The following is a 23,328-nucleotide window of genomic DNA, read 5'->3' as shown; positions in this document are numbered from 1 at the left end:
TTCCCCAAGACCCGTCACCACCTCCCAGAAAGACCCACCTGATGGAGGAGAACCCCTGCCCCCTTCTGCCAAAGTGGGGAGGAGACAAAACCGGTGGGGGGCCCAGTGGTCTCTCCCAGATGGCTCCTCCCCCGGCCCCACAGTCTGAGCCGGTCCGTTCCCGGGGAGGGCTCTGCGTTCTGCTCCCAGGACACCTGCTTCTCAAGCCCCAGCTTCTTCAGATACTTGGGGCCCGGTCGAGCCGGTTCCTGAGACGCGGCAGCAACTCAAACTACAGCCTGAAGGCACGTAGACACATATTGTTTGACTCCTTTCAATTTGTAAGACGATAATCAAACGTGTACCAACCAGAAGATTTCTCACAGAGTTTGGGATTTCCATCTCTTATTTTTCAAACAGAAGCTTTCTTGCTGTGACATTTGCGGTGACAGCCCCCTCGAGACAGAGCCTGAGTTTTCGAATTTTCCGCAGTCTCCACCATGCCCTTTTGGCTCCCCGCTCCCCAGCTGCATGCACTAAGGCCAGGCGGGAGTCTCCACGTGTATCAGAATACCAGGATTCTTACACCGGACGTGCTTCATTCCTTCACTTTGTCTGTCTGACCCTTTAGGTATTTGAAGGTTTTCAGCCACAGCCGTAGGGCTACGGAATCAGAAAGATGGATCTTCCGGTCCTACATCAGTCACTGACCGGGGTGTGGTTCTAACCCAATTACGGAGATTCTCCAGGCTTCAGTTGCCTTATCTGTCCATGAAGATAACAGTATTGCTACAAATCTCAACATTCCAACTGGGTTCGCAAGACACACATACCACTTTATTTCTTTAAAATCAACTTGATTCTGTCCTGGGCCTGCTGGGAGGGCAAAAAATTCCATTTTCTCGTACAGAGTCCTGACAGCTTAGGGGGCCCAGAGAGCAGGGTGAGGCCGACAGCCTGGTGGCTGTAGCCCCCAGGGGTGTCCCGTGGCCTGGGGCTCCTGCTGCCTGGACTCTGTTGAATGGAGAAAGCTGGGCCCACATCCCGGCTCTGGTCGCTGCTGAGGTCTTGCCCCCTCCAGGGGCTCTGCGGGGGTCCTGCTGCTCAGCGCACACACTAGTTTCTCTCTTGTTCACAGTCCACCCCACCTTTTTCTCCTGGCCCTCAAAAGCCACGTCCTTGCTCTTGCCCCTCAGGACCCCCGCCCAGCACAGTCTCAGTAGGCTCAGGGCTGAGGCTTCCAGGAAGCTTCTGCTCCCCAACTGCAGACAAGGTAGGGGTGAACGGGAGGGGGGAAAAGACAAATCAATATTTCAACAGACTACCCCACGGCATGAGTAATAATAGTAACGCCCACCTTCAGAGGCAGTTTGCCCTCTGTCCATCCCGTCGATGCTCCCAGAATTTCCCCTCTTGGTCCTTTTCTCATTTGGCACCCCCATCCCAGGGAATCTCAGCCAGTCCCGGAGCTCAGCTGGTAATGGCTCCCAAGGCCTCTTCTCCAACCGTCCTTGTGCCCTAGAGCCCCAGCCGGGCTGCTCGCCGGACACTCGCATCAATGTCCTAAGGGGGACGCATCTGACACGGGACTCTCAAGTCAGACACCTGGGGACCCCCGACTCTTCCCTCCCCCTCACTGCACGGCCTTACTCGATCCGCTCACAGTGAGCCCTGGTCTACCTCCTGCACAGCTCTTGACCGCGCCCCCCTCCCCCAATGCCACAACATGAGTTCAGGCCCCGTCGCCCCTTGCCTGGATGACCGTCTGCCCATGCTTTCCCTTCTCTCCAAACTCGCCTCGCTCCAATCGCTCACACACCAAAGTGATCCAAAAGTGGGTATGGGTCGGCCCAGGTTCTCTCCTGGATTGATGGTCTTTGGGAGTGTATCGGTTAATTTTATGTGTCAGCTTGCCTAGGCCCATGGTACCTAGATATTCAGCCAAACGTTATTCCAGATGTTTCTGTAAAGGCGTTTTTCAGATAAGATTAACACTTAAAGGAACAGTAGACACTGAGCAAAGCAGATTTACTTTCCATGATGGGGGTGGGCCGCATCCAATCAGTTGAGGGCTTAACAGAAAAAAGACTGACCTCCTCCGATAGAGAGGGAATTCTGGAGCAGACTGCCTTCAGACCTGAACCGCAGCTGCTCCCTGGGTCTCCAGCCTGCAGATTTTGGAGTCATCCTCCTTTCCCATAGCAGGAAAAAATTCCCTAAAATAAATCTCTCTCTCTCAATAGCTGGATAGATAACGATAACTACTATTGGTTCTTAGTTCTGTTTCTCTAGAGAATCTGACTAATCTAAGTAGCTTCTCCTCAATTTCAGGACAAAACCCTTAAATCCTTACCTGGTCCACACGGCTCTTCAGCCGACTTAGTTCATTTCGTGCCTTTGTACAAATTAGAAAAAGCCACCGCCTGGAGGCAGATGCAGCTCTGGCCGAGGCTCGGGGCTGGGTGGCTGGAGAACGCATGAGCCTTCCCTCTCAGTGTGGTGCGCAACCTGGACAACCACCCAGAGCTGCCCTGCTTCCTGAGAGGCCCCTGCCTGCCAGTTCCGCCTCCCGGCTCTTCCATCTTCCGTTCCCTTCCCTCGTCCTCCTCCCACACCCGAATTCCCTGCGGCTCCTCTGCCACTCGGCTTCTGTACATCCCGTCACGGATGCCCCGCGTTCCTCCTCCTCCCGAGCTCCCAGGGCTGGGCCCCCAGGAGCCGGGCCGGCCGCCCCTCTCCCGGCCCCGGTGCTGGCCGTCGCTCCCTTGACCCTGCTGCTTGATGACTCGTCTGGACTGGAGGGTCCTCGGGGAAGGAACTGGGATCCCGGTCCACGTGCTGGGCACTGGGTGCTCAGTAACTGTCAGCCGAGCGGATGAAAGAGGGGCGTGCGCGCCAGCGATGGGTGGACGGACGGGCGGACGGACGGACGGACGGGCGCACTGGCTCGCGGGAGGCGGCAGGAGGCGCTCACCACCGGCCGGCTCCCTGCCCTCCCGGCCGAGCTCCGCGGCCGGGCCCAGGAGGGCAGTGGGCCGGGGCCGGAGGAGGGGCGACCCCCGCCCGGCCAGCCGCGGTGCGCACGAGGGAGGGGACGGCGAGGCCCCCCCGCGCCTCGGTTCCCGCGATCGCGCCGGGGTCCCCGGGCACGGAGCAGCCCCCGGCCGGGCCGGAGCGCGCGGAGGAGAGGCGGCGCGCGGCCGGGAATGGAGCCGCCTCCCGCCGGGGCTGCGGAACCTGGCGGCGCGGGGGGGCCAGCCGCGCGCGCGTCCGAAAGCGGGAGGAGGGGGGGCAGCCCGGGCCCTGGAGCCGGGGTCCCCACGGCACCTCCACCCCTGCTGGCCCCTCGGCACCCCAACCTGTGGCCCCGCCCCGACGCTTGCCCCGGACTCTCGAACCCCCTCCTGCGTCTTTCCCCTCTCTCCTCCGGGCCTTGGTATGCCCCAGGGGACAGATGTCTTGGGATCTTTAACATTTGGGATGCTGCAAATGCCGAAGTTAAAAGAAATACCTCCGGGGAGGGAAGGCCGGGGGGCAGCTCGGGGAGAGGGAGGGTGGGCTGGACTCCAGTGTCCTGAAGCCTCGAGGCTGGACCGGGGGGCGCGCGGGCAGGCGGGCGGCGCCCGAGCTCCATGGGACAGGTAAGGGGGACTTGGGGGGGCGCAGCGCGCGGGAGCGGGAGGAAGGGGCCCCTGACCCCGCGGGCCTCGGCCTCAGCGGCGGCGGCTCTCCACGGAATGGGGTAATTTACCCAGGGATGGGAATTGCGGGTTGCTACCCAAAGTGCCCGTCTGCGACTCCTCAACCTCTCTCCTTCGACCTTCCCCACGCCTGTGGCTCCCCGGCCAGGTTCCGGGAAGCCAGGAAGGCAGCCAAACAAAAGGAGCAAAGTCTCGGGCCGCCAGGATGCGGAGGGCGCGCGGGGGGGAGGGGAGCGGGCTGGACCGGACAAAGGCGCTTTTCAGGGAAAGCCTAGAGGTCTGGTTTCAGGGCGCATTCCAGGCGGCGTGGAGTCCCCGGTCCCGGCCCTCTCCACCATCGCTTGCTGGAGGCGAGCACCTTTCCCAGCGGGGAGGGAGCAGCGTGGAGAAAAGAAACAGCCGGGAAGCACGTCCACCCCCCGCCCCTTCTGGAGCGGCCCGGGTAGTCCCCTTCTTTTTTCCCCACTGTGGGCTCCCGCGGCCGACCCTCGAGTCGTTAATTCATTTAGGGACTGCGCTTGGGCGGCGCTGGTGGGGATGTGGATTTGGTAGGACGAGGCCCTTGCTTGAAAGAACTTCCAGTCTCGTGCAACAGAAGAAACTTTAAAGAAGGAACTGAAATGACTGGAGAGCGGATGGGCACAGAGGGTGGAAATTTTCTGATTCAGGCCTTTCCTTAGGATCTGAAAACCCCAGAGAGAGCCGATTTTTCTCCTTCTTTCAAAGATCAGATTCCAAGCACGCTGATGCTATGCAAGGAAACCCCACTTGGTCACCAACTGGTGGTTTTGGTGCTGATGCTCTGGGGTTTGGGGCTGGGGCCACTGTCCCCTGACCTTCCGGAGTGGCTGGGAGAAGGGCACTGAGCTGGCCTCTGGAGTGTCACCTGCCTGTTGATGTGTTGAGTTGAATGGCAGGGCAGACCTCGAGGTCCTGCAGATCTGAGGCACTTAGGGGACCTGCTTTGCCAGCCCCATTGCAAACCTCAGATCCTGCTGGGCCGGGGAGCTCACCGTGTGAACCTGAGGGAGCAGGAGGGCTTTGAGAATTCCACGCGATCAGTGAGTGAGACGGTCAGATTCCCCGCAACTCAAGAGATGGGAGATTCCCTGAGGGCGAAGGTTACCAGCTGGGTCCGTAGGCACCTGAGCATCTTGGATGGAATTCAGAGGTTCATGATCTTAGATGGGAAAAAACCCCACATCTTTACTTTTCACCAACCTTTAAGAGAACTTTAGCATTGTCTTCGGTTATGAAGGCGGGAAACCATGGCACTACCTGTGTCTTTGCCGCCAACAGAATCCACAGATGGTTTCGTGTCACGCGCAGTTGTAGCTGTCACAAAATCCTGTTTACACTCCTCCCGTCTATGAGACGACCCATAGCCAGATCCTGTTTAATGTCAATAAAGAGGCATATCTATTACTGTGTTTTTGTTTTTAGAGCTGTATTTCAGTATAACTGGTTCTCTTAGTGATCCTCTTGATTTTATTCTATGATTAAAAAATAGGCTATGAACTGATTCTAGAAGCTTCCATCACCCCCCACCTGGAGCTGGGGGATGGGCAAGGTGGAGGAAGGGTGCCAATTACACCCAGAGTTGACATTGGAAGAATGTGACAAAACCCCCAGGGGAGGGGGAAGGCTGTTTTGTGGAGGACTGGGGGGGGGGGTTGCTGCTGGGTCTTTGGAAGACCCTGCAGAGGGCGGGCGCCTCACCGCAGGAGGGGGCGTCCCCAGTTGGGGCCCCTCCCCAGTTGGGGCCCCTCAGCCCCAGAGTGGGGAGAGAAGGGGGTGGTCAGGCTGCAGGACTCTGGGCTGGCATTGTTTGGAAAGAGGGTGTGTATAGCAATGTGAAGGTGAGCCGGGAATGTGTGTAGGGGCGGTTGGGGGGTCGCTGGGGGCAGGGGAGGGGGCAGACGGCAGCCCTGTTGGCGACACAGCTCTCCGCTCCACAGGAGGTGCTTGGATGGAGGAGGAGCAACTTCCTCCATCATCCCTGCCCTGAGGGGGTGGGGGTGGGGGGATGGGTTGGGGGTGGCGTGGCCTTTCTGGCTGGGGCAGGGAAGCGGTCCAGAGATATGCTGAGGGGCTGGGACCCCAGGGAGAGGGGGCGGGGTGGGAGCATCGAGGATGGGGGCAGGGGGTGGGCGGATGAGGCCTTGAGAGGTTCTGTCCCCAGTCTGCAGCATTTCTCTCTGTTTTCCAGTCTGCTGGGGATGGGCGACAGGTGGCTTCGCCCCTTGCCTCACCCTGGTGAAATAGGCTGAATTCCAGCCAGTTTGCAGTTTGCCTGAGGGTCGATGCGGTGGAGACATGGGCGCTTATTTTTTTGTAGGGAGTAAGTTCCATTTTGGTCTCTGGTCCAGTTGTGTTTGGTGAGCCGGCTTGGAGCCTGGGGTCACAGTGGCCCTCCTCTGGAATAGGGCACAGGACTGGGGTTCAGGCCATTTCTCCACGGGCCCTGTAGAGTGTGGGCATAAATAATTGATGGCCTTGATGATCTGGGGTGGGGGGAATGTCTGGGATAAGAAGAGAACAGCCTGGCCTTCTTTGGGACCCCAGAGCCTCCCCATATGGAGTTCCAGGGTCGCTGCCTTTCCTGAGGTTTTTGACCTGATGCGGTCTCCATTTCAGTGTGTGGGGAGAGCAGTGACCTGTCTTTGTCAGTTTGTAAGTTTCTGGCTGGTATTCCCCACGAATGGTGGACTGTCACCCTGCTTCTGGGGGCCTCGGTTTCTGGAAAGGGAAGCTGAGGTACAGGAGGGCAGACCGTCTGAGGTCTGTAGGGTCACGGTGCCTTGTAGCCCAGCACGTGGCCCTAGGGTCTCTTGAGGCCCTGAAGACAGGACCCTGTTGCCTTCCTCGGGGGTCCTCCCTGGGGAGCCCCTCTCTGCCTGCTCCCCCGGAAGCACAGAGGCCCGGAGCTGCCCGAGGCCACTGCCGTGGCAGGCAGGCAGGAGTGGCTCTGGGAAGGCCTTGCTCACCTGCTCCTCCCCTCTGACTCAAGTCCTAACAAGAAACCTGCTTCCCTGGGAGGGACGGTGGGCGGGCAGGCGGGACCAGAGGGAGGGACGGACCGACCGACAGCCACCAGCGTGTGGAGAGCTGGAGAGCCGGCCACCAGCGTGTAGAGAGCACAGGGAGGCTGGCCCACTGCCTGGGGGCCCCTGAGGCGACATGCAGCGCCCCTCAGCCCCCTGACCTGGGAACACGGGCTGTTTCCGGGACTCCTGGACCGAAACCCAGAAGCAGGTGAGGGCGGGGCAGGCTGGAGCCGTCTTTGGGGCCGCGGGGCAGGCTGGCCTGGGAGTGGGGGGCGCCCAGGCAGTGGCTGTCATCAGTGCTCCCCTCCTCATGTCTGGGGCCCAGGGATATGGGGGCACCGATGAGGAGCCCGTCGCCGTAGTTCCCAGGCCTGTTTCCACAGGAGAAAGGGAAGCAGGGGTGAGCGAGGCCCCAGACCCAGCCTCGGGGGACATTAGTGATAAGGAGAGTCCCCAGTGGCTCGGCCTGAGGGAACGTGCACTGGTGACCCCCTTTTTCCCTCTGTCCTCTTTCTTTCCCCCTCTGCCTTTTTCTGGGACGTTTTCAGTCCAGGGGACTGCTGCTCAGGCCTGTCCTGGGGCCTGGGGCTGGGGTCCGGGGCAGGGAGGGGTTCCTGTGTCGAACTGCCTTTGGCTAAAAGCAGTGCCTTAAATACTGAGGCTCAGACCCATCCCTCCAGGGTGGAGGTGGGAGTGGAGTTGAGCCTGCGGGCCTGGGGCTGGTCCCCACAGTGGAGGGCAGCCTCCGCAGGGCAGAGCGGGGTCCACTCCACGGCCGTGCGGGTTTCCTGCCCAGCCTGATGAGGTCCAAGAGGTCAGCTGGGAGGGGCCTTTGACGGAGCTCACCTTGGTTGTGGCTGTGAGGTCAGGAGGCAGCGAGGCAAGATGACTTCTCAGGATAACACCCGCGGTGACAGAACCCAGGGGCTGTGGCTCCCGACTTCCGGGCCTGTGCTCTTTGTCCCACCTGGAGCAGCAGGTTGGCCCAGGGGTGGAGTGGGCACTGCAAAGGCCTGAGCCTTGCCCTTGGCCCTGGCGGTGAGCAGGTGGGCACTGGGGGAGAGGGGGCATGCGGTGGGGGGCTGTCTCCCAGCCCCACCCTCGGACCCTCTAACTCCCCACTCTCCCCTGAGAGGCCAGGGCCGAGTTGTCACAACTTCCCAAGGCAACTCCTTCGTGGTTAATAATTAATTAGCCAGTGTGACTAATTAATGCCTTCCCATCCGTGGCCCCTCCTCCCTCGTCCAAGCAGAAGCCCCCCTGGCTAGCTGGGCCTGACCCTGGCTCCCAGGGAGGCTCAGGGGCTGGCAGGTGGGTGGCAGGTGGGAGGGGGAGCTGCCAGCCTCTGTCGGCCCTTCCCTCTGGTGGGGGTCAGTGAGGGGGAGGAGGGCTGGGGAGGGACTGGCTGGCAGAGGGAACGCTCCCTGGGGACCTGTTCTGGGCTCCCAGACATACCACCCATCTCTTTGGTGGGTTTGCAGAGGTCCCGCAGAAACTGTTCTGTTTCACCCACCATCCTTTCTCTAGCCCTCCCTGGGGATTGGAGTCCCACCGTGCAGGCACCCCCTGTTCTCAGGGCGATGTTTTAGTCCTTGTGCCGGTGGCACTTGGAGAGGCTGTGCTGCTTCTGTTGGTCTGTTTCAGCCCCTGGTTGGTCCTGCTCTTCCAGTCTCCTTAGGCAGCTGTGCTGTCGGGGCCCTGGCCATCAGCCGTCCCCTTGCCCTGTCTGCCTCCCTGTGCTTGGCTGTGCCATGCTGGCCTCTCTTCCCTGCTGCTGACCTGAGGCTGGACATGCCCCCCCAGCCGCAACCCCCCCCCCCCCCCCCGCCGCCAGCCCCTGCCGGTGCCCCCAGGAGGATAAGCTCCAGACAGGAACTGGAGGACTTTGGGACTGTTGCTCAACGGGCTGACTCAGTGAGGAGGTGGCTGGGCTGGCCTTCCAGACGGCCCACCGGCCCCGCCCGTCCTCCCCCTGCTCCACTCCCGCCAACAGCTGCCGGCCCCGGCCAGCTGGGCCCTGGCCGGGCGTGGGCTCCCAGGAGAGAGGGGGCAGGCGCAGGTGCTGTTCCAGGGACCAGTGCCTGCTGGGCGGACAAGGAGGCAGGCCTGCGGGCCATCTCCCTCCTGTCCTGGGGCAGCTTCAGCTCCCAGCAACCCTGACGCCTCCTTCAACCCCTGGTCTCCCCTAGACATGGAGCACAAGGGATCCAGGCCGACTCCCCAGGGGGGTCTCCCAGGCATTGTTGGCAGCCTGAGAGTTGTGTCAGAGCTGTGGACAGCTCGCTGGCACAGAGGGGCTGCACCACCTTCAGATGGATGCCCCGTGCAGGGCGGGACTTGGGGGCCAGAGCAGGGCCGTGGCCGAGCGCCCAGAGCGTAGCCCCTTCTTGCAGTGCCTGACCCACGTGGGCTCTGGGGCTGAGGACATTCTGCCTCGTGGGGACAGCCATCTCCCCTTCTGCTTCTCTTCCCTCCCTGGGTGTCCCCTCCTTCTCTTGACCCTTCCTTTTCAGCCTCTCTCTTTGCTCTTCTCCCTGGTCCCAGTGGTTCCTGTGGCCACACTGCCGTGGACCCCCTTGGGCCTAGAGGCCTCCCTCGGAAGGAGGCCAGCAGAGGGCCAGGGGCCCCCGAGAACAGGTTTGCTGGCGAGGCCCACAGAGCCCTCTCTCGGCTGCCCCCCGCCGCTGCCAGACTTCCCCAGAGACATGGTCCTCCGTTCTCTGCCCCTGCCTCGAACATCTCCTTCCTGAGCTCCTTTCTCGTACTGTTCTCTTAAAAGCTGGGGAAACTCCAGGCCACCTACACGTCCTGGCTCAGGCTGGGAGCAGCGTCACCCCTCCCTGCTGTGCGCCCCCTCCTCCCAGGAATCCACTATGGAGACTAAGGATGAGATCAGCGACACCGACAGTGGCATCATCCTGCAGTCTGGTGAGTGGTTGGGGAATGCCGCCGTCTGGGCCCCCAGCCCTGAGTCCCTGAGTGAGTCCCCGGCTCCAGGGCTGGCCAGGCCGAGATGCCCCAGGATGGAGTAGGGGAAGGGTGGGGCGGGCCGGAGAGTAGATACTGGAAGGCTCTGGCCTGGAGTGTCCATCCGATCTGTAGCGGGTATCCGCGATGTACAACTCCGGCCCCAGGGGTTACAAAGAAGTTGAAAAACCTTATCTGGCTAGTGTAGAGGGCCTGTCTCAGGTTGGCCCAAGTTTGTGGGCCTAATCTGGCCTAGACTTGTCAGAGGACAAGAGAAGAGGGGTGTGTGTGAAAGAGACAGAGAGGAGGAGGAGGAGGAGGAAGAAGTGGAAGGGGAAGAAGTTAACTGCAGCGGGTGGAGGGTAGAAAGGGGACGGACCGAGTTCTGACTGCAAGGCCCTCTGCGCCACTGGCGGGCCCGCCTGTCCCTCTGAGCTGCCATGTTGTCACCCTGGGCAGCCAAGAGATGTGATTTTCGGCGATGACACAGGCCGCGCGGCTGGCCTGTAACCTGGGCAGGCGTGAGGCTGTGCGTGCTCCCCGAGGGTGGCCAAGACGTGTCTGAGAGATGCTCGCCCCCCACCCCTGGCCTTGGCTTCCCTAAGTGCGTGCCCCCGTGCCCCCCAGGCCCCGACAGCCCGGTGTCCCCGATGAAGGAGCTGACCCACGCGGTGCGCAAGCAGCAGCGGGCCCTGGAGGAGCGGCTGGAGGCCTGCCTGGAGGAGCTGAGGAGGCTCTGCCTGAGGGAGGCGGTGAGAGCTCGGCGGCCCCCACCCGCACACGCGAACTCGGGGTTCCTCTGAGGGGCCCTGGAGCCATGCTTTGGGATGTTGGGGCTGTGGGAAGGGAACTCCGTTCCTGACAAGATTCTGGAAACCAGACGGGGGTGTGGTACCTGGAGTTGGACCTGGGTGCTGGGCGGCTGGGGGAGGGAGAGCTGGTCGGGTGGGGGTGCAGGCACAGGGAAGGGAGGATGAGAGAAGCTGCAGAGGGAGCAGGAGACGGAGGATGTGGGAACTGGGACCTGGGTCAGGCTGGCTCCCCAGAGGAGGCGAGCAGAAGGAGGTGTGAAGGAAAAAGGGAGCGAGTGCAGAGGGCGCCCTAAAGATGCCAGGGGGACAACCCTGGTGACAGGATGGGGTGCAGGCAGGTAGGAGCCTCTGGAGGGGCACAGACAACGCAGGCCCCGGTGGACAGGCTACTCTTGGTGGCCAAGGGCTGGGCCGGTGGCGTGGGGCCTGGTTTGACCTTGCCTCCCCCACAGGAGCTGACGGGCATCCTGCCAGTAGAGTACCCCCTCAAACCAGGGGAGAAGGCCCCCAAGGTCCGCCGCAGGATCGGAGCAGCCTACAAACTGGACGAGCGGGCCCTGCACAGAGAGGTAAGGGGCTTCAGGAAGCTGTCTCCGTCCCCAAGGGCTGATCCTGAGCCAGGACCTGTCCTCCTCTTTGTCAGCACAGGAGGAAGGCGGCGTGGGTGGCACAGCCCCAGCGTCCCTTCCCCATCGTGTGAATGGTGGCAGTTTCCTCTGGGCTCGCCTGCCCAGCCCTTTGGGGTCAGGAGGGAAAGTCTCACTCTGGTTCCCACCCTCTGGCTCTGTGGTCAGGCTGGTGGGTGGGTCCCCGGGCCAGCTTTGCAGGCCAACAGGTTTGCGCCTGGGCACTCCCACCACTCCACCCTCTGCCCCGCATCCGAGGATGCTGTCTGCTTCCCAGGCCTTGGGCTGCGGTCCAGGGCACGGGGTCCGGGCCCCCCGCCCTCCCGTGCCTCATTGCGCCCCCTCCCTCAGGACCCCCTGAGCAGCCTGGAGAGGGAGCTGGCCCTGCAGCTGCAGATCGCCGAGGCGGCCCGACGGCTGTGCCGGGAGGAGAACCTCGGCAGGCAGGCCCGTCGGCAGCGCAAGCTGGCGCTGCTGCACGAGGAGAAGAAGCTGCGGGAGCTGGAGCGCTGTCTGGGCGAGCGGCGGCACCACAGCGGGCCCCCACCCGCCACCACGCTGCCCCTAGGCCGAGGTGAGCAGCTCCCCGGAGCCCCCGTCCTGGGAGTTGTGGGCCGGGGTGGGGGGGGGGCACGGGGACACTGTGTGGCCTTTGGGGAGCATGGCCTGGTGTCCGATGCTGCATTTAACGTTCCAAATCTGCTCCAGCTGGGGAACCCGCTTCCCGGGTCCACCACCACCCGCTCTGCACCCTCTGTAGCTCTGAGGGGCCTTAGTAGGGCTTCTCTATCCCCTGAGAGCCTGTCCCCTATCTCCTTAGAAAACATTTCTTCTGCATCCTCCTCCACATCCACCGCCCACAGGCAGTCTCCTGGTTCAGAAGGCATTCCCCGGGCCGACCTTGAGCCCATCCCAAAGGTTTATCCCACAGCAGTGTCCCAGGTCTGCTGTCCCACCTCCAGGCCCACAGGGAGGTGGCTTTTGGGGTCATCGAGTGTGCAGCTTCCATGAGCCTGAGTTTCCAAGTTGTGTGCTGTCCGCTGGCCGGGTGGCCGACTGGCTATATGCCACCGCTCACTGGATTGTTTCAGGGGCCCAGAGCCACCCACGGCTGTTTGGGTTGAAATCTGGCACCACCAGTGCCACACCCCACAATCCCTTAAGTTTCTAGAACCAGAGTGGAGTCCCTCCCCTTCTGCCCTCTGGTCTGATCCCGGAGGCCGGTGGCTGTGGTGCCCCAGTGAGCCGTGTGTGCCCAGGACCAACCGCCAGTGGACATCAGCACGTCCAGGCCGGTCACTTTCCAACAAGTAGTTCTGAGGGGTTCTGAGTAGTAGCTTAGGGGTGACTTCTCCTTTCCTGACCCAAGCTCAGCTGGTCAGGTCAAACGTGCTGCCCTCCCTTCTGATCCCAGGGCATCTGCCCATGGCTCCCGGTCCCCCCGGCCTCTCGGGAGGGAGCTGGAGGAGGGAAGGGGGCGAGGGCCCTGGGGCAGGACGGGGCTGGGAGAGTTGTCTGCTTCCCCCACCCCTGTGGGCTCCTGTTCCAGCCCCTGCACCTCAGTGGGATTTTTGCTGAGTGGCCCTCCCCCACACCCCCTGAGGGGAAGGCTTGTATAGAAGCCCCAGAGCCCCGCCCGGTCCCCGTGGCCCATGGCCCGTGCCTTGGGCAGGTGACTGTCTCAGGAGTCCCTGTGCCCACACACTCTCTAATTTAGGGTAGAAAGGGTGTGACCAGACACCTCCCAAGTCACCTGCAGCAGCCAGCAGGAGAGGACGAGGGAGGAGGTGCCCCCATGTGACAGTTGACCCAGTAAATATGGGAGATGGAGCTGACCCGGGCTCAGGTGGCCGGACGTTTCTGGGTCGAGTGGCTCCGGCCTGGCCTGGCTGCGGGACGACCCTCCTGGTCTCTGAGGCTCTGATGGAAAAGATGTTCTGCCTTCAGAGCTGTGGGGAAGGAAGCTGGCTGACTCTCGCTCTCCAGACGGGACAGAGACCCTGCCCTCTCCACTGCCCAGCCCCGTCTGCACGAGGGCCTGCGGGCCTGGGCGCCGGTGTCCTGTTTTGGGAGCTCGCGGGGAGGCCATTCTAGACAAGTAATTCCTGTTCCATGACTCCTCTGCCCTGAAAGAAGGAAGTAGAAGGGGATTAAGACTTAGCAGCTGAAAGGTGTCTTGAAGGAAAAAGAAAAAGAAAGCAAAACAAACAACAAAAGAAAAACAAGACACCCCACCCTGTCCCGTAGGTCCCCATAGAAGGGTTATTCAGTTTGGGAGCGTCATTCTGCCAGGTGGGAGCCATCATCTGGTACGCTGCAGGTGGCAGGGCTGTGTGAAGCGAGCTCACCGAGGCGGCCTGAGGAGAAAGGCCCCCAGCACCGCCCCCCAGTGGAACAGGTGTGCCCAGGGCGGCCGCTGACTGGCCCCGCCTGCCTTTAGCACGCCGTCTGGGAGAATTTCTGCCATGATGGCCATGCCCTACATTCACGCTGTCTAATGTGGTAGCCACTAGCCACGTGGGGCTGTTGAGCATTTGAAATGGGCCTGGTGGTGTGAACAAGGAAGTGCATTTGAAATGTTATTCATTTAAATTAACATAGCCACATGCAGCTAGTGGCTACGGTGTGGTGTGGACAGGGCAGCCTTTGAGGATGCTCAGAGCTTGTGGGGCTGGTCTCTGTGGTGACCCCTCCACTGGGGGCGCTCTGCATCGCTGCTGGACTGAGGGCCAGGCGGGGCTGAGCCGGGCGGGGCTGAGCTGGGCTGGGTAGGGGCAGTGTGGCCGAGATGGTGAGCAAGCAGCCCCCGGGAGCCACTGGTGTTCAGCCAGCACGTTGATGTGGTCTGCCCACCCCCGCCTAGGCACAGGCAGTGGGTCTCCAGACTCCCCTCTTGAGCTGTGCCTCTCTGGCCTGTGAAACCCCGATCTGCTTGTTTATGTGAAGATTACCGATGATGGGGTGATGTCTTTCTCCCAGACCACAGACTCAAACCACAATGCATGACCCCACCCCACTCGCATCCCTGGGCCAGGAGAGTAAGTGTCCCACATTTGCTTCAACTTGACATTTGTGAAAAGTAAGACTCTTTAATTCTCCAGGTCTTTGTAAAAGATCAGAGGCAGGGAGCCAGAATCTAACGAGAGGGCGTCTCCTCCAATGAACCCCAAAGCAAAGGCTGGGGGGAGCCCAGTGCAGGGTGGCCGGCCGGCTCGTCGAGCGGCCCAGCTCCTTGACTAGCGTGCCCTACGAGGCTTAGGAACTGCTCTGGTCAAGTTTGCATTTCATTTAAATTGTAGAGCAAAAGTGGACACACTCCTGTAAAGGACCAAGAGGAAGCATTTTAGGCGCTGGGGGCCGTACGGTCTGTGTCACACCTCCCTGACCTCTGCCTTCATAGCACAAAAGCAGCCAGCTGTTGTATAAACAGCTGCGGGTTGCAATAAAGCTTTATGTATAAAAACAGCCGGTTAACCGGATTTGGCCCACGGGCCTGCAGTTTCTCAATCCGTGTCAGAAGGGATTTTTAAGAGGGCTGGAAATGTTTACTTCTCTTGGAATTTTCTGGGTAATGACCCGTGCATTAGACGCTAGCTAATCGGAGAGCTGATAAATGGCAGTGGGGAAGAGCCAGACTCTGGTCAGACCGGCTGGGTGTGAATTCTGACGCAACCACCTTGTGGCGGATCGACCCGAGCCGCGCGTTACTCCACCCCGCTCAGCCTGGGCTTCCCGTTCCGTGGGAATGATAACAGTATTTACCTTACAGGCTACAGATGAGGATCACACGAATTCATGCACAGAAAGTGCTTAGAAAAGCATGGGTGCAGTAGAAATATTACCTATCCTTCATATTGCTTCGTCTTTGTCTCAGACAGCTCAAAATGCTTTGTGGTCACGTTAGGCATCGTGTCAACATCCGCGGGTTCCGGTCTTCTCGAGGGGGCCATGGCAAGTCAGTTCCCTCTGATGTCCTGGGTCACAGCAGCTGCTGTGCCAGGCAGACATGCCCCAATCCGTGTCCTCCGGTGACATGCCGTGTAACTCACTGGAGAACCTTCTTTACCTAGCCAGCCAGACCCCAGCTTGACTTGGTCCCACGGCCCCCAGCTCAGATGCCACGTTGCACTGCTCTTGGGGCCGGAGATCCCGGATGTCTCAGATTTGGGGTCCCGGAGCTGTGTGGTATCCATGATGGCAGAAGACTATAGAAAAAAGTTATCGCAGTTCTTCTCACCCCAAGGGCTTCCAAAACGGCTCTTTGCCTTTCTGTTCTACTGTCCGAGGAGGCCCTGACTTTTTTTTGACAAATGGGGAAACTGAGGCCCAGAGCATTGAAATGGCTTATTCAAGGTTGCAAAGCAAACGGCAGAGCCAGCATTTCCCATCTCCTCGCTCCTAACTTCTGCTTTTTTTTCCTACTTCCAAGTAATAGACTCACGCCAGATAAGCTATTTCATACACGGCCCTATCTCCTCGCTCCTAACTTCTGCTTTTTTTTCTACTTCCAAGTAATAGACTCACGCCAGATAAGGTATTTCACACACAGTATTTCCTGATAAGGGATGCTATTGAGAAGGGAGGGGCTCAGGGCTGGGCCTCGAGGTCCTGCTGGGTCCCCAGTCCCATGGTGAATTTTCTCACCTCCATCTCTTCTCTCTCCTTTGCCTTCCCAGAGCTCAGTGCCTCCGATGACAGCTCCCTGTCGGAAGGGCTGCTCCTGGAGGAAGGTGAGAGGGCCGTGTAGGGTCTGCCAGCAGGGCGGGGCTCCCACTGCAAGACCTGGGGGCTCCAGCAGAGTTGACTAGTGAGGCCTTTAAAGTGAGCAGGGAGCTTTTGTGAGCTGGTCGAGCCAGGGGGCCACTCACTTCTGAGTGCCCTATGTCCCTGCCTGGGCTCGGCTGAGGGTGGGCATGTGCGGACTGTCCCATTCTCGATGCTCCATCCTATTGCCGGGGAAGGGAGAGGTGAATTCCAGCACTGCCTCTGGGTCCCGGCGTCCCTGCCTTTGCCCTGGGCTCTGTGTCACTATGCACCTGTCACAGCCAAGCCATCTGGCCATGGTCGTTGTCCTTTTGGAAAAGAGGGTAGCAGGAAACCTAAGTGCACAGATTAAGAACCCTGTTTACAAACCTTAAGGATGGTGGAATCAAGGTGGGCCAAGAAGGTGTGCAGTCCCACCCAGGGCAGCACCAGGCAATGAGGAAGCGGCGCACAGGGGTGCGGCAGGAACAAGAAGAATGGGTAAACAGAAGGTCAGCTGCAGACACGGCCTAGGAGCAAAGGTCAGAAGGCGCAGTCATGGGAGCCAAGGAGAGTCAAGCTGGGGAGGCTTCTTGCAGGAGGCAGGTGCAAACTAGAGCTGGGAGGGAGGCAGGAAGTCTCAAAGGAGAAGAAAACATTTTTGAGCATCTTGGCCTGGAGCAGCCAGCCAAGCCGCCGTGGGCGCGATTGCCGCCCGGGCCGTGGGGGCTCTTGCTGGGCCAGACCCCAGGCGCTGCCCTCACCAGTTTTCTTGTACCCCTGCAGAGGAATCCCAAGCACCAAAACCTCCCCCAGAGTCCCCGGCTCTGCCTTCCCGGCCTCTCCCACCCCAGAGCCTCGAGGGGCTGCAGCCAGCAGGACCTGAGACTGGGGGCCTGGAGCGGGCCCCGATCCAGAACAGCCCGTGGAAGGAGACCAGCCTGGACCACCCCTACGAGAAGCCCAGGAAATCTTCTGAATCCAATAGCGAGTCCAGGTCAGGGTGGGGAGGAGGGGAGGGTGGGAGCCGGTGGGAGCCGTGCTGCGGGTGGCCAAGGGCTGGGCTCGGTGCAGGAGGCCAGCACTCTCCTTAGCTGGTGGTGGTGGGAGTGTTGAGCTTTGGGGTCCCCTTCCATGGTGCCCCATTCCTCTGCACAACCTGAGCCCCCGAATGGAGGCATTCCTGCCGCTGACCTGTCTCCAATCCTTTACAGCAGCCCAGCCACCACCCCACAGGACGGGCCCGGTGCCTCCAGCCTATGGCTGCTGGAGCCCGCCACCTACCACATGGTCCCCCTCCGCAGCATTCCCAGCCAGCGGCAGGGCCGCACCAGTGCCCCAGCCACCCCCGAGATGCAGGGGAGGAGGGGCCATTCACAGTCTCTGAGGTAAGAGACAGGGCACCCCGAGATGCGGGGGGAGGGGGGCCCACTGTTGAGAGCTGCCCTTAGAAGGGTGGTGGCTTCTACGATAGAGCTGGGACACCTGTGGGGGACCCATGGCTAGTGCCGTGGCTTCTCCTGACGATCCCTCCCTTCTCGGGGCCTCTCCCCATAGAGGCCGCCCCACAACCCACAGAGCCAGAGGCAAGTCATTCGTGAAGCAAGTTGTTTTTCTCCAAAGACTCCATTTTTGCCTTTTTGCACAAGCAGATTCGAGTTTTCGCCTCTTGCCATTGCTCTTACAGCGAGAGAACGTGGATCTGTAGATACTTTTGCAGTCGTTTTATCATGGGTTACAGACGGTGGACAATCCACTTTTTTCATTAAGGTGCAGTCGATTCTCATTATTTGCAGTTGTTTGATGTCCTATAAAGTCACCGCCAGCACGGAATTGGCATATACCGAGCCGGCGCTCCTGGGGAAATAGCAGTAGGTGCCTGGACTTCTGGGCATGCCATTTGTCAACTGATCAGTACACACCCTGCTTTTGCGCGAGCTTCTGTTGAAGACACCTGACTTAGTGTATATCGTTGACTCATTCACTCTGAACTCACGGCCAACAGCCCTGGAACTCGCACCCATATTTTCCCCGTAAGGCACGTCCCAGCCTCCCTGCGCTCAGGACACCACACGGCACCTCCGTTCTACCCAAGGGGCCACTTTAAACAGCAAAGCCACCCAAAAAAGCACAAAAATATGGAAAACGTGACACAAAACAGGCCACGGAAGGCCACCTGTGTACAGAATGAGATTCGAGGCAGGGAGGCAGTGTGTGGCCTTGTCCCGTCTCAGCGAGAACAAGCCTGTCGGGGAGCTCAGCTTCCCCACCATTCCACGCACGGCCACAGTGATCGCGAAAGGGCCTCGAGGGTTGACGTTGAGGTTACCAGGAAACATTAGCTGCGGGAGAATCTGCAGACAGAGAACCCGTGAATAATGAAAATCCACTGTACGTTGCTTTCCGAGCCCGCTGCTGCTTGGTGATGTTAAAGTGACCGGTTAGGACAGGCAGTGTGAACAACACAGGAGCCCGGGCACCCTCAGGGCACTGCTAGGTCTCGGTCATTTAGGGTCACTTGTCTGGCAGCACTAAACTGGTGCAGCTTGGGACAACTGCTCTCAAGTCAAGTGATTAATTTTTTATTTTACGTCCCGCCAGGCCATTTTACAAACAGCGCCTCTGTGGGGGTCAATGAAAGGTGCCCCGTCTGGACAGACACAGCTCCCACTGGCCCTAGCTGGAGCCCTGTGGAGGGCCAGCCTGCCCGCAGCTGCCCTGTATGAGTTTGTGGGGTCTGCCATAGGGAAATAAAGCAGACTGGCGGCATACATTACGGAAATGACTGTCTCACCATCCTCTAGAGGCTGGCGGTCCGAGATTAAGGGTTGCTTTCTCCTGAGGCCTCACTCCTTGGATGAGAGATGGTGGCCCTCCCCTCCCTTCTGTCTGTCCATTTTGGGGAGGTGCGACCTATGGCCCTGCCTGTGTGCAAGCCTGGGCTGCCTCACCTCTTTATCTCCATCCGCTAAGCGCCGAGTTGCGCCCCCAGACTCAGCGCATCTTTCTTCCCCTGCAGGATGGAGTCCTTCCGGGCAGGTCCCGAGGGCCGGGGTCGCAGCGCCTTCCCCCGCCGCCGTCCCACGCACTACACGGTGACTGTGCCGGACTCCTGCTTCCCCCGGACCAAGCCCCCGCTGCCCCAGCCCGCCTGCCACTCCTGCTCAGAAGACAGCGGCTCAGACGTGTCCAGCATCTCGCACCCCACCTCGCCGGGCAGCAGCAGCCCCGACATCTCCTTCCTGCGGCCGCTCTCCCCACCCGAGCCGCCTCGCCTGCGCGTGGCCTGGGGCCCGGGGGCCGGCAGGGAGCTGGCCACCCCCTCGCCCAGGCTGCTGCTGCCCCCCGGCTGTGTCCCGGCCGCGCGCTACGTGCTGGTGGCCCAGAGCCACCTGCCACCGGGCGAGTGGCAGCTGTGCGGTGCAGTGCGGGGCCCTGGCGATGACCAGTGGCTGGTGCCCCCCCGCAGCCGCCTGGTGCGGACGCCCTCGCTCAAGGACAGCCCGGCCGGCCGGGGGATTAGCAGGGCGGCGGTGACCGAGGAGCTGCGGTGGTGGCACGAGCGCGCACGTCTCCGCAGCGCGCGCCCGCACTCGCTGGACCGCCAGGGGGCCTTCCGCGTGCGCAGCCTGCCGCCCGGGAGAGAGGGCCTGGGGCGCGCCCCGGGTCCCCGGCCACAGGTACGGCCGCGGGAGGGCCAGCCGGCCTGCCAGCTGGGAAGGGCTGCGGCGCCAGCAGGTCCAAGCGTGGAGAGACATCACACCAGCAGGCTGGGGGCCGGGTGATCCCCAGCCAGGAAGGACAGGCGAAAACACCTTTAGAAGGTGCTAGACTCCCCTGGGTGCACCTAGTCTTGCCTGCGTGTCTAGCTCAGGAGCACATGTCCAGGACACGGCCGAGGCGGTGGTCCAAGAGAGCCGAGGCTCTTTTTTTCTTGCGGCTCCGCGGATGATCCGCAAAGCAGACAAGCCTCAATTCATAATCAGAGTCCAAACTGAAGGACCCCCCCCCTCCCTCCGCCCCCCCATTTCCTGACTTGAGGGCCCAGGACAGAGGGAATGTGTTTGCAGAAGCCAGAACCTGTGGTTGCCTGCCGTCAACTTCCTCTCTGACTCCTGGCCCCACCGCCCAGCTGAGAAGCAGGGTGGTATAATGGTTAGTGCCAGACCCTGAAATTACACTCCTGGGTTCAAATGTCAGCCCTGCCACTTATAGGAAATATGATGGGGCAAGGTAATGCACTCCACGGAGCCTCTGTTACTCCCGCTGTCAATGGGGGGAGTAAGGTGGTGCCTATCTCATAGCGCCGCTAAGAACCTTTAGGGAGTTGCTACCTGTACAGTGACTGGAGCAACTCATGCTCTGTCCTGGAGAAAGGGGTATTGTTATGTCCCGGGACCAGGTCCAGGGACAGCTTGTAGGAGAGAGCAGTCTGCCATGAGGGAGGGGTGGCTGCCCTGGTTTTCGTGGCCTAGTTCCTCCCTTCTGGCAGTAGAGGGGACACACATAAGTCTTGATTCTTTCTCCCTGGTGCGGAGGGCTCTGCAGGGGGCGTGCTCCAGAAGTTACCGACAGGCTGTGCTTTGAGACTTGAGATCCCCAGCTGCAGGTCCCTCCCGCCCCCCGCTGGTTCTCGGGGCTGCAGCTGGCATCCTGGGCCTGCAGCAGCCTGGCCCCAGTCCCAGGCTGCACCCTCCAGCTGACACGCTTTTCCCGCCTGCGAGCTGGGACCTGTCCTTGGCCCAGACCCAGCCCATCCCAACCTGCCAGACAGGGAGGGTGATGAGAAGGGAGCCCGGGAACGGGGGAGGAGATCAGGGTGCCTGTCACACCCCAAAGAAAGCTGGAGTGGAAAATGGAAGAAGGCTGGTCCCCGGGGAACAAAGCTCCTTTGGGGGAAGGAGGGGCCGAGTGGCTGGGCTGGTGCTGCTGCTGATCAACGTCCCGAAGGGACAAGGACCATGTCACTTGCTGTCTGCACCTTTCTACCTGGTTTGCTCACAGACCTCTCCTTTCTTCCTGACCCTGGCAGGTGCCCACGGGCTGTGTGCTCCGGAGACCGCCTGAGGGGGGCCCTGTGCAAGTCTTCGTGCCTGAGAACGGAGAGATCGTCAGCCAGGTGTAGCCATGGCTGGGTGGACCTGTGCTCCAGACGCCCAGCTGCCGGGAGGACTATTCCACAGCAGGGCTGGGCCGAGAGCTCCCCCAGGAGTGCCTTCTTCAGCTCCCTCGTCCCCATCGCAGGTCGATGACCTGGAGCTGAGACTTTTTTTTTTTTTTTACCAGTTTTTGTCCAGAAACCCTGGCTTGAGGACTTATGTTTGCGATTTGCCTTCAAGATCCCTGTAATATGATGATGCTGTATCCCCCAGAGACTGGCCCACTGGACTGGAGGCCTTGTCTGTCTGGCTGACTGCATTTGTCTCCTTACTCGAGACAGGAGGCAGGGCATGCCGGAAGCAGAGAGGGCCACCTGGGGATTCCTCAAGTGCTCCACCCCCTGGTTCTCAGGACTCCCCTGGGGAGCAGCCCCTGGCCCCCCTGCCCCCTGCAGCTGGAGGCCGCATCTCACGCCTCCGTTTCCCAGCTCTCTGGGTACCACAGGGGCGCTGGGCTGGGGGACAATCTCCTCTCCCCTTTATAATGTGCTCTGTGATGCACACTCCAATCGCCAGGTCGAAGGGCCGTATGTCCTGGGGGAGCATTGTCTTCCTGGACCCTGCTGTTTTCCTGACCCCGTGAATCCCAGCTAGGGGCCCAGTCACTCCACGTTCCCTGTGCCCCGTGGGCTCCAAGCATCTACTCAGACCTCTGAGCCTTGAGTTCAAGGCTCCACGGACAGTAGCCTCAGGGGGCCTGGCTGGGGGCTGGCCTGTAGTGTTGATGGGTGGGGAACAGCCCACCCTTTGACCACCTTCTCTGGGCATCGTGAGGGCTTGCAGTCCGCCACTCCCTCTAATGGCTTTGCATCGTAGTTCTAAAACCCAAAACTTTACAAATATTTGGAAAAGCACCCAGCTGGGCTTCTGCTCTGAGACTGGGTTTCCTTGAAAGAGGGCAAGTCCTTATGTTCACACACATGGGAATACTCCCCTTAAGGACGTTTCTTAATTGTCCCAGCTGCTGAGCCTTGCACAGGCCTGGAAGCTGCCTGTGCTAAGACGGTTGGGTGGTCCCTGGTGCTCGTCCGTCTGAGGGCCTTCTCTGCGGCTGGGTCAGATATGCAGGCAGGGCTCCTGCTTCCAGGGGAAACCACTCAGTTGGGGCGAGGAGAGTTAGAGAGAGCTGAGTTCTGATTTTGCCCGTGGAAAACCCCCTCCCCTCTGTTCTGAGCTCCCTGCACTTGGACACCAACTATGACTACAGTTTAAGGCTCCAAGAATGTTGAGGCCCGACCCAAAAGAGGTACGGTTCTCCCAACTATATGGAAAGCTGTGTAACCCACTGCCCCAGGTGCCGAGAGAAGGACAGGTCGGAGAATCCGGGGGAAGAGAGGGAGCCTGAGGGCATGCATCTGCTCAGACCACATCCTGCAGTTCCGCCACTTTTGGGGTCGACCCTGTCCCCATTATGTTCCAATGTCCTACTTGAATGCTATTCCCTTCCAGTCTGTCTCGGAGCCCCTTCCCCGGTGTGCAGCCGTCACCCCTCCCCGTGCCCCCCTGGGAGCCCAGAACTCCTTGGACTGAGCCGGGAGACATCGGAGCACCCCCTACACACCTGAGCGTCCTCTGTGTTAACTTATTGGCCCTAATCGATGCCTGGTGCAGTTGCAAAGTGGCTGCGTGCTCGGCTGTGGGGCTGGAATTGTGTGGGTTTAGTGCCAAATCCTACAATAAAGTCTGTTCTTGGCGAGTGGCCGAGTTGATGATGAAGGTTCTTTTGTGCCGAGTTTTCTGAGCGGGGGCTCTGCGCAGCCCTCGGGATGCCCGCCCAGGGGGCAGAGTTGCCTGGCGCCTCCGGCTGGTCTGGCCAGGTCCCTGGGGAGCAGATGGGATACGTGGGGTGGTAGACGTGTCCTCTGCCTCCCTGGCAGGATGGAAGCGGGTACACCCTCTGTCAAAGTTCCATAGGTCTCCTGGGTGTGAGGAGCTGGGCTCTGGGAGTCACTTCCCCAAGAAGGACAGGGGACTCTGGCAGCCTCGGGAGGTCTGGCCTCTGCTGGACCAGGCTAGACAGGGGTCAGTGAAGAGCGTGGCTGAGTCTCCACCATCCAGGAGCTCCTGCTGCCCAGAGTGGAGGCGCTCATGAGAAACAGCCCCCTCTCCAAAGCTGGACCACTGGGGGGCTTCTTTAGGAGTGGTGACGCGGAGGGACTCCCCGCGAGGCCTGTCCCCCATCTCCGGACAAGATTGCCCACAGCCCCTCTCTCCCCCCGGAGACCACGGGGTGGGGGTGGGATCCCCTGCTGGGACCTCGTTCCTCCCGCCCTGCAGGGGCCGCTCCAGGATGC

General features: G+C 60.7%; 1 protein-coding gene and 1 long non-coding RNA gene across 5 annotated transcripts; one reads left to right on the top strand and one right to left on the bottom strand.

Moving 5' to 3' along the window:
• The first annotated feature begins 2,619 nt into the window (after positions 1 to 2,619).
• INAVA (innate immunity activator) lies at positions 2,620 to 22,742 on the top strand. 4 transcript variants are annotated; one of them, XM_070501558.1, is made up of 10 exons: positions 2,620 to 3,620; positions 9,507 to 9,655; positions 10,322 to 10,446; positions 10,959 to 11,075; positions 11,484 to 11,706; positions 15,809 to 15,862; positions 16,662 to 16,872; positions 17,093 to 17,263; positions 18,895 to 19,555; positions 20,908 to 22,742. In XM_070501558.1, the coding sequence occupies exons 1-10, from the start codon at positions 2,761 to 2,763 to the stop codon at positions 20,998 to 21,000; spliced, it is 2,664 nt and encodes an 887-aa protein (XP_070357659.1). In that variant the 5' UTR covers positions 2,620 to 2,760; the 3' UTR covers positions 21,001 to 22,742. The 4 variants fall into 4 exon arrangements, with proteins under 4 accessions (XP_070357659.1, XP_070357658.1, XP_014684860.1 ...); XM_070501557.1 differs by having other exon boundaries at positions 17,090 to 17,263; XM_014829374.3 differs by lacking the exon at positions 2,620 to 3,620 and adding an exon at positions 6,751 to 6,935 and having other exon boundaries at positions 17,090 to 17,263.
• On the bottom strand, positions 4,269 to 7,894 carry LOC123282232 (uncharacterized). Its single transcript, XR_006522258.2, has 3 exons — positions 7,574 to 7,894; positions 4,959 to 5,072; positions 4,269 to 4,833 (listed from the first exon to the last, which is right to left on the bottom strand). It is a non-coding gene; the product is annotated as an uncharacterized lncRNA (long non-coding RNA).
• Positions 22,743 to 23,328: the final 586 nt, after the last annotated feature.

The sequence above is a fragment of the Equus asinus genome, chromosome 30 (assembly GCF_041296235.1).
Source record: "Equus asinus isolate D_3611 breed Donkey chromosome 30, EquAss-T2T_v2, whole genome shotgun sequence".
NCBI classification, from domain to species: Eukaryota; Metazoa; Chordata; class Mammalia; order Perissodactyla; family Equidae; genus Equus; species Equus asinus.
Note: the sequence above shows the minus strand (reverse complement) of the source record. Positions and strands in the feature narration are given on the sequence as shown.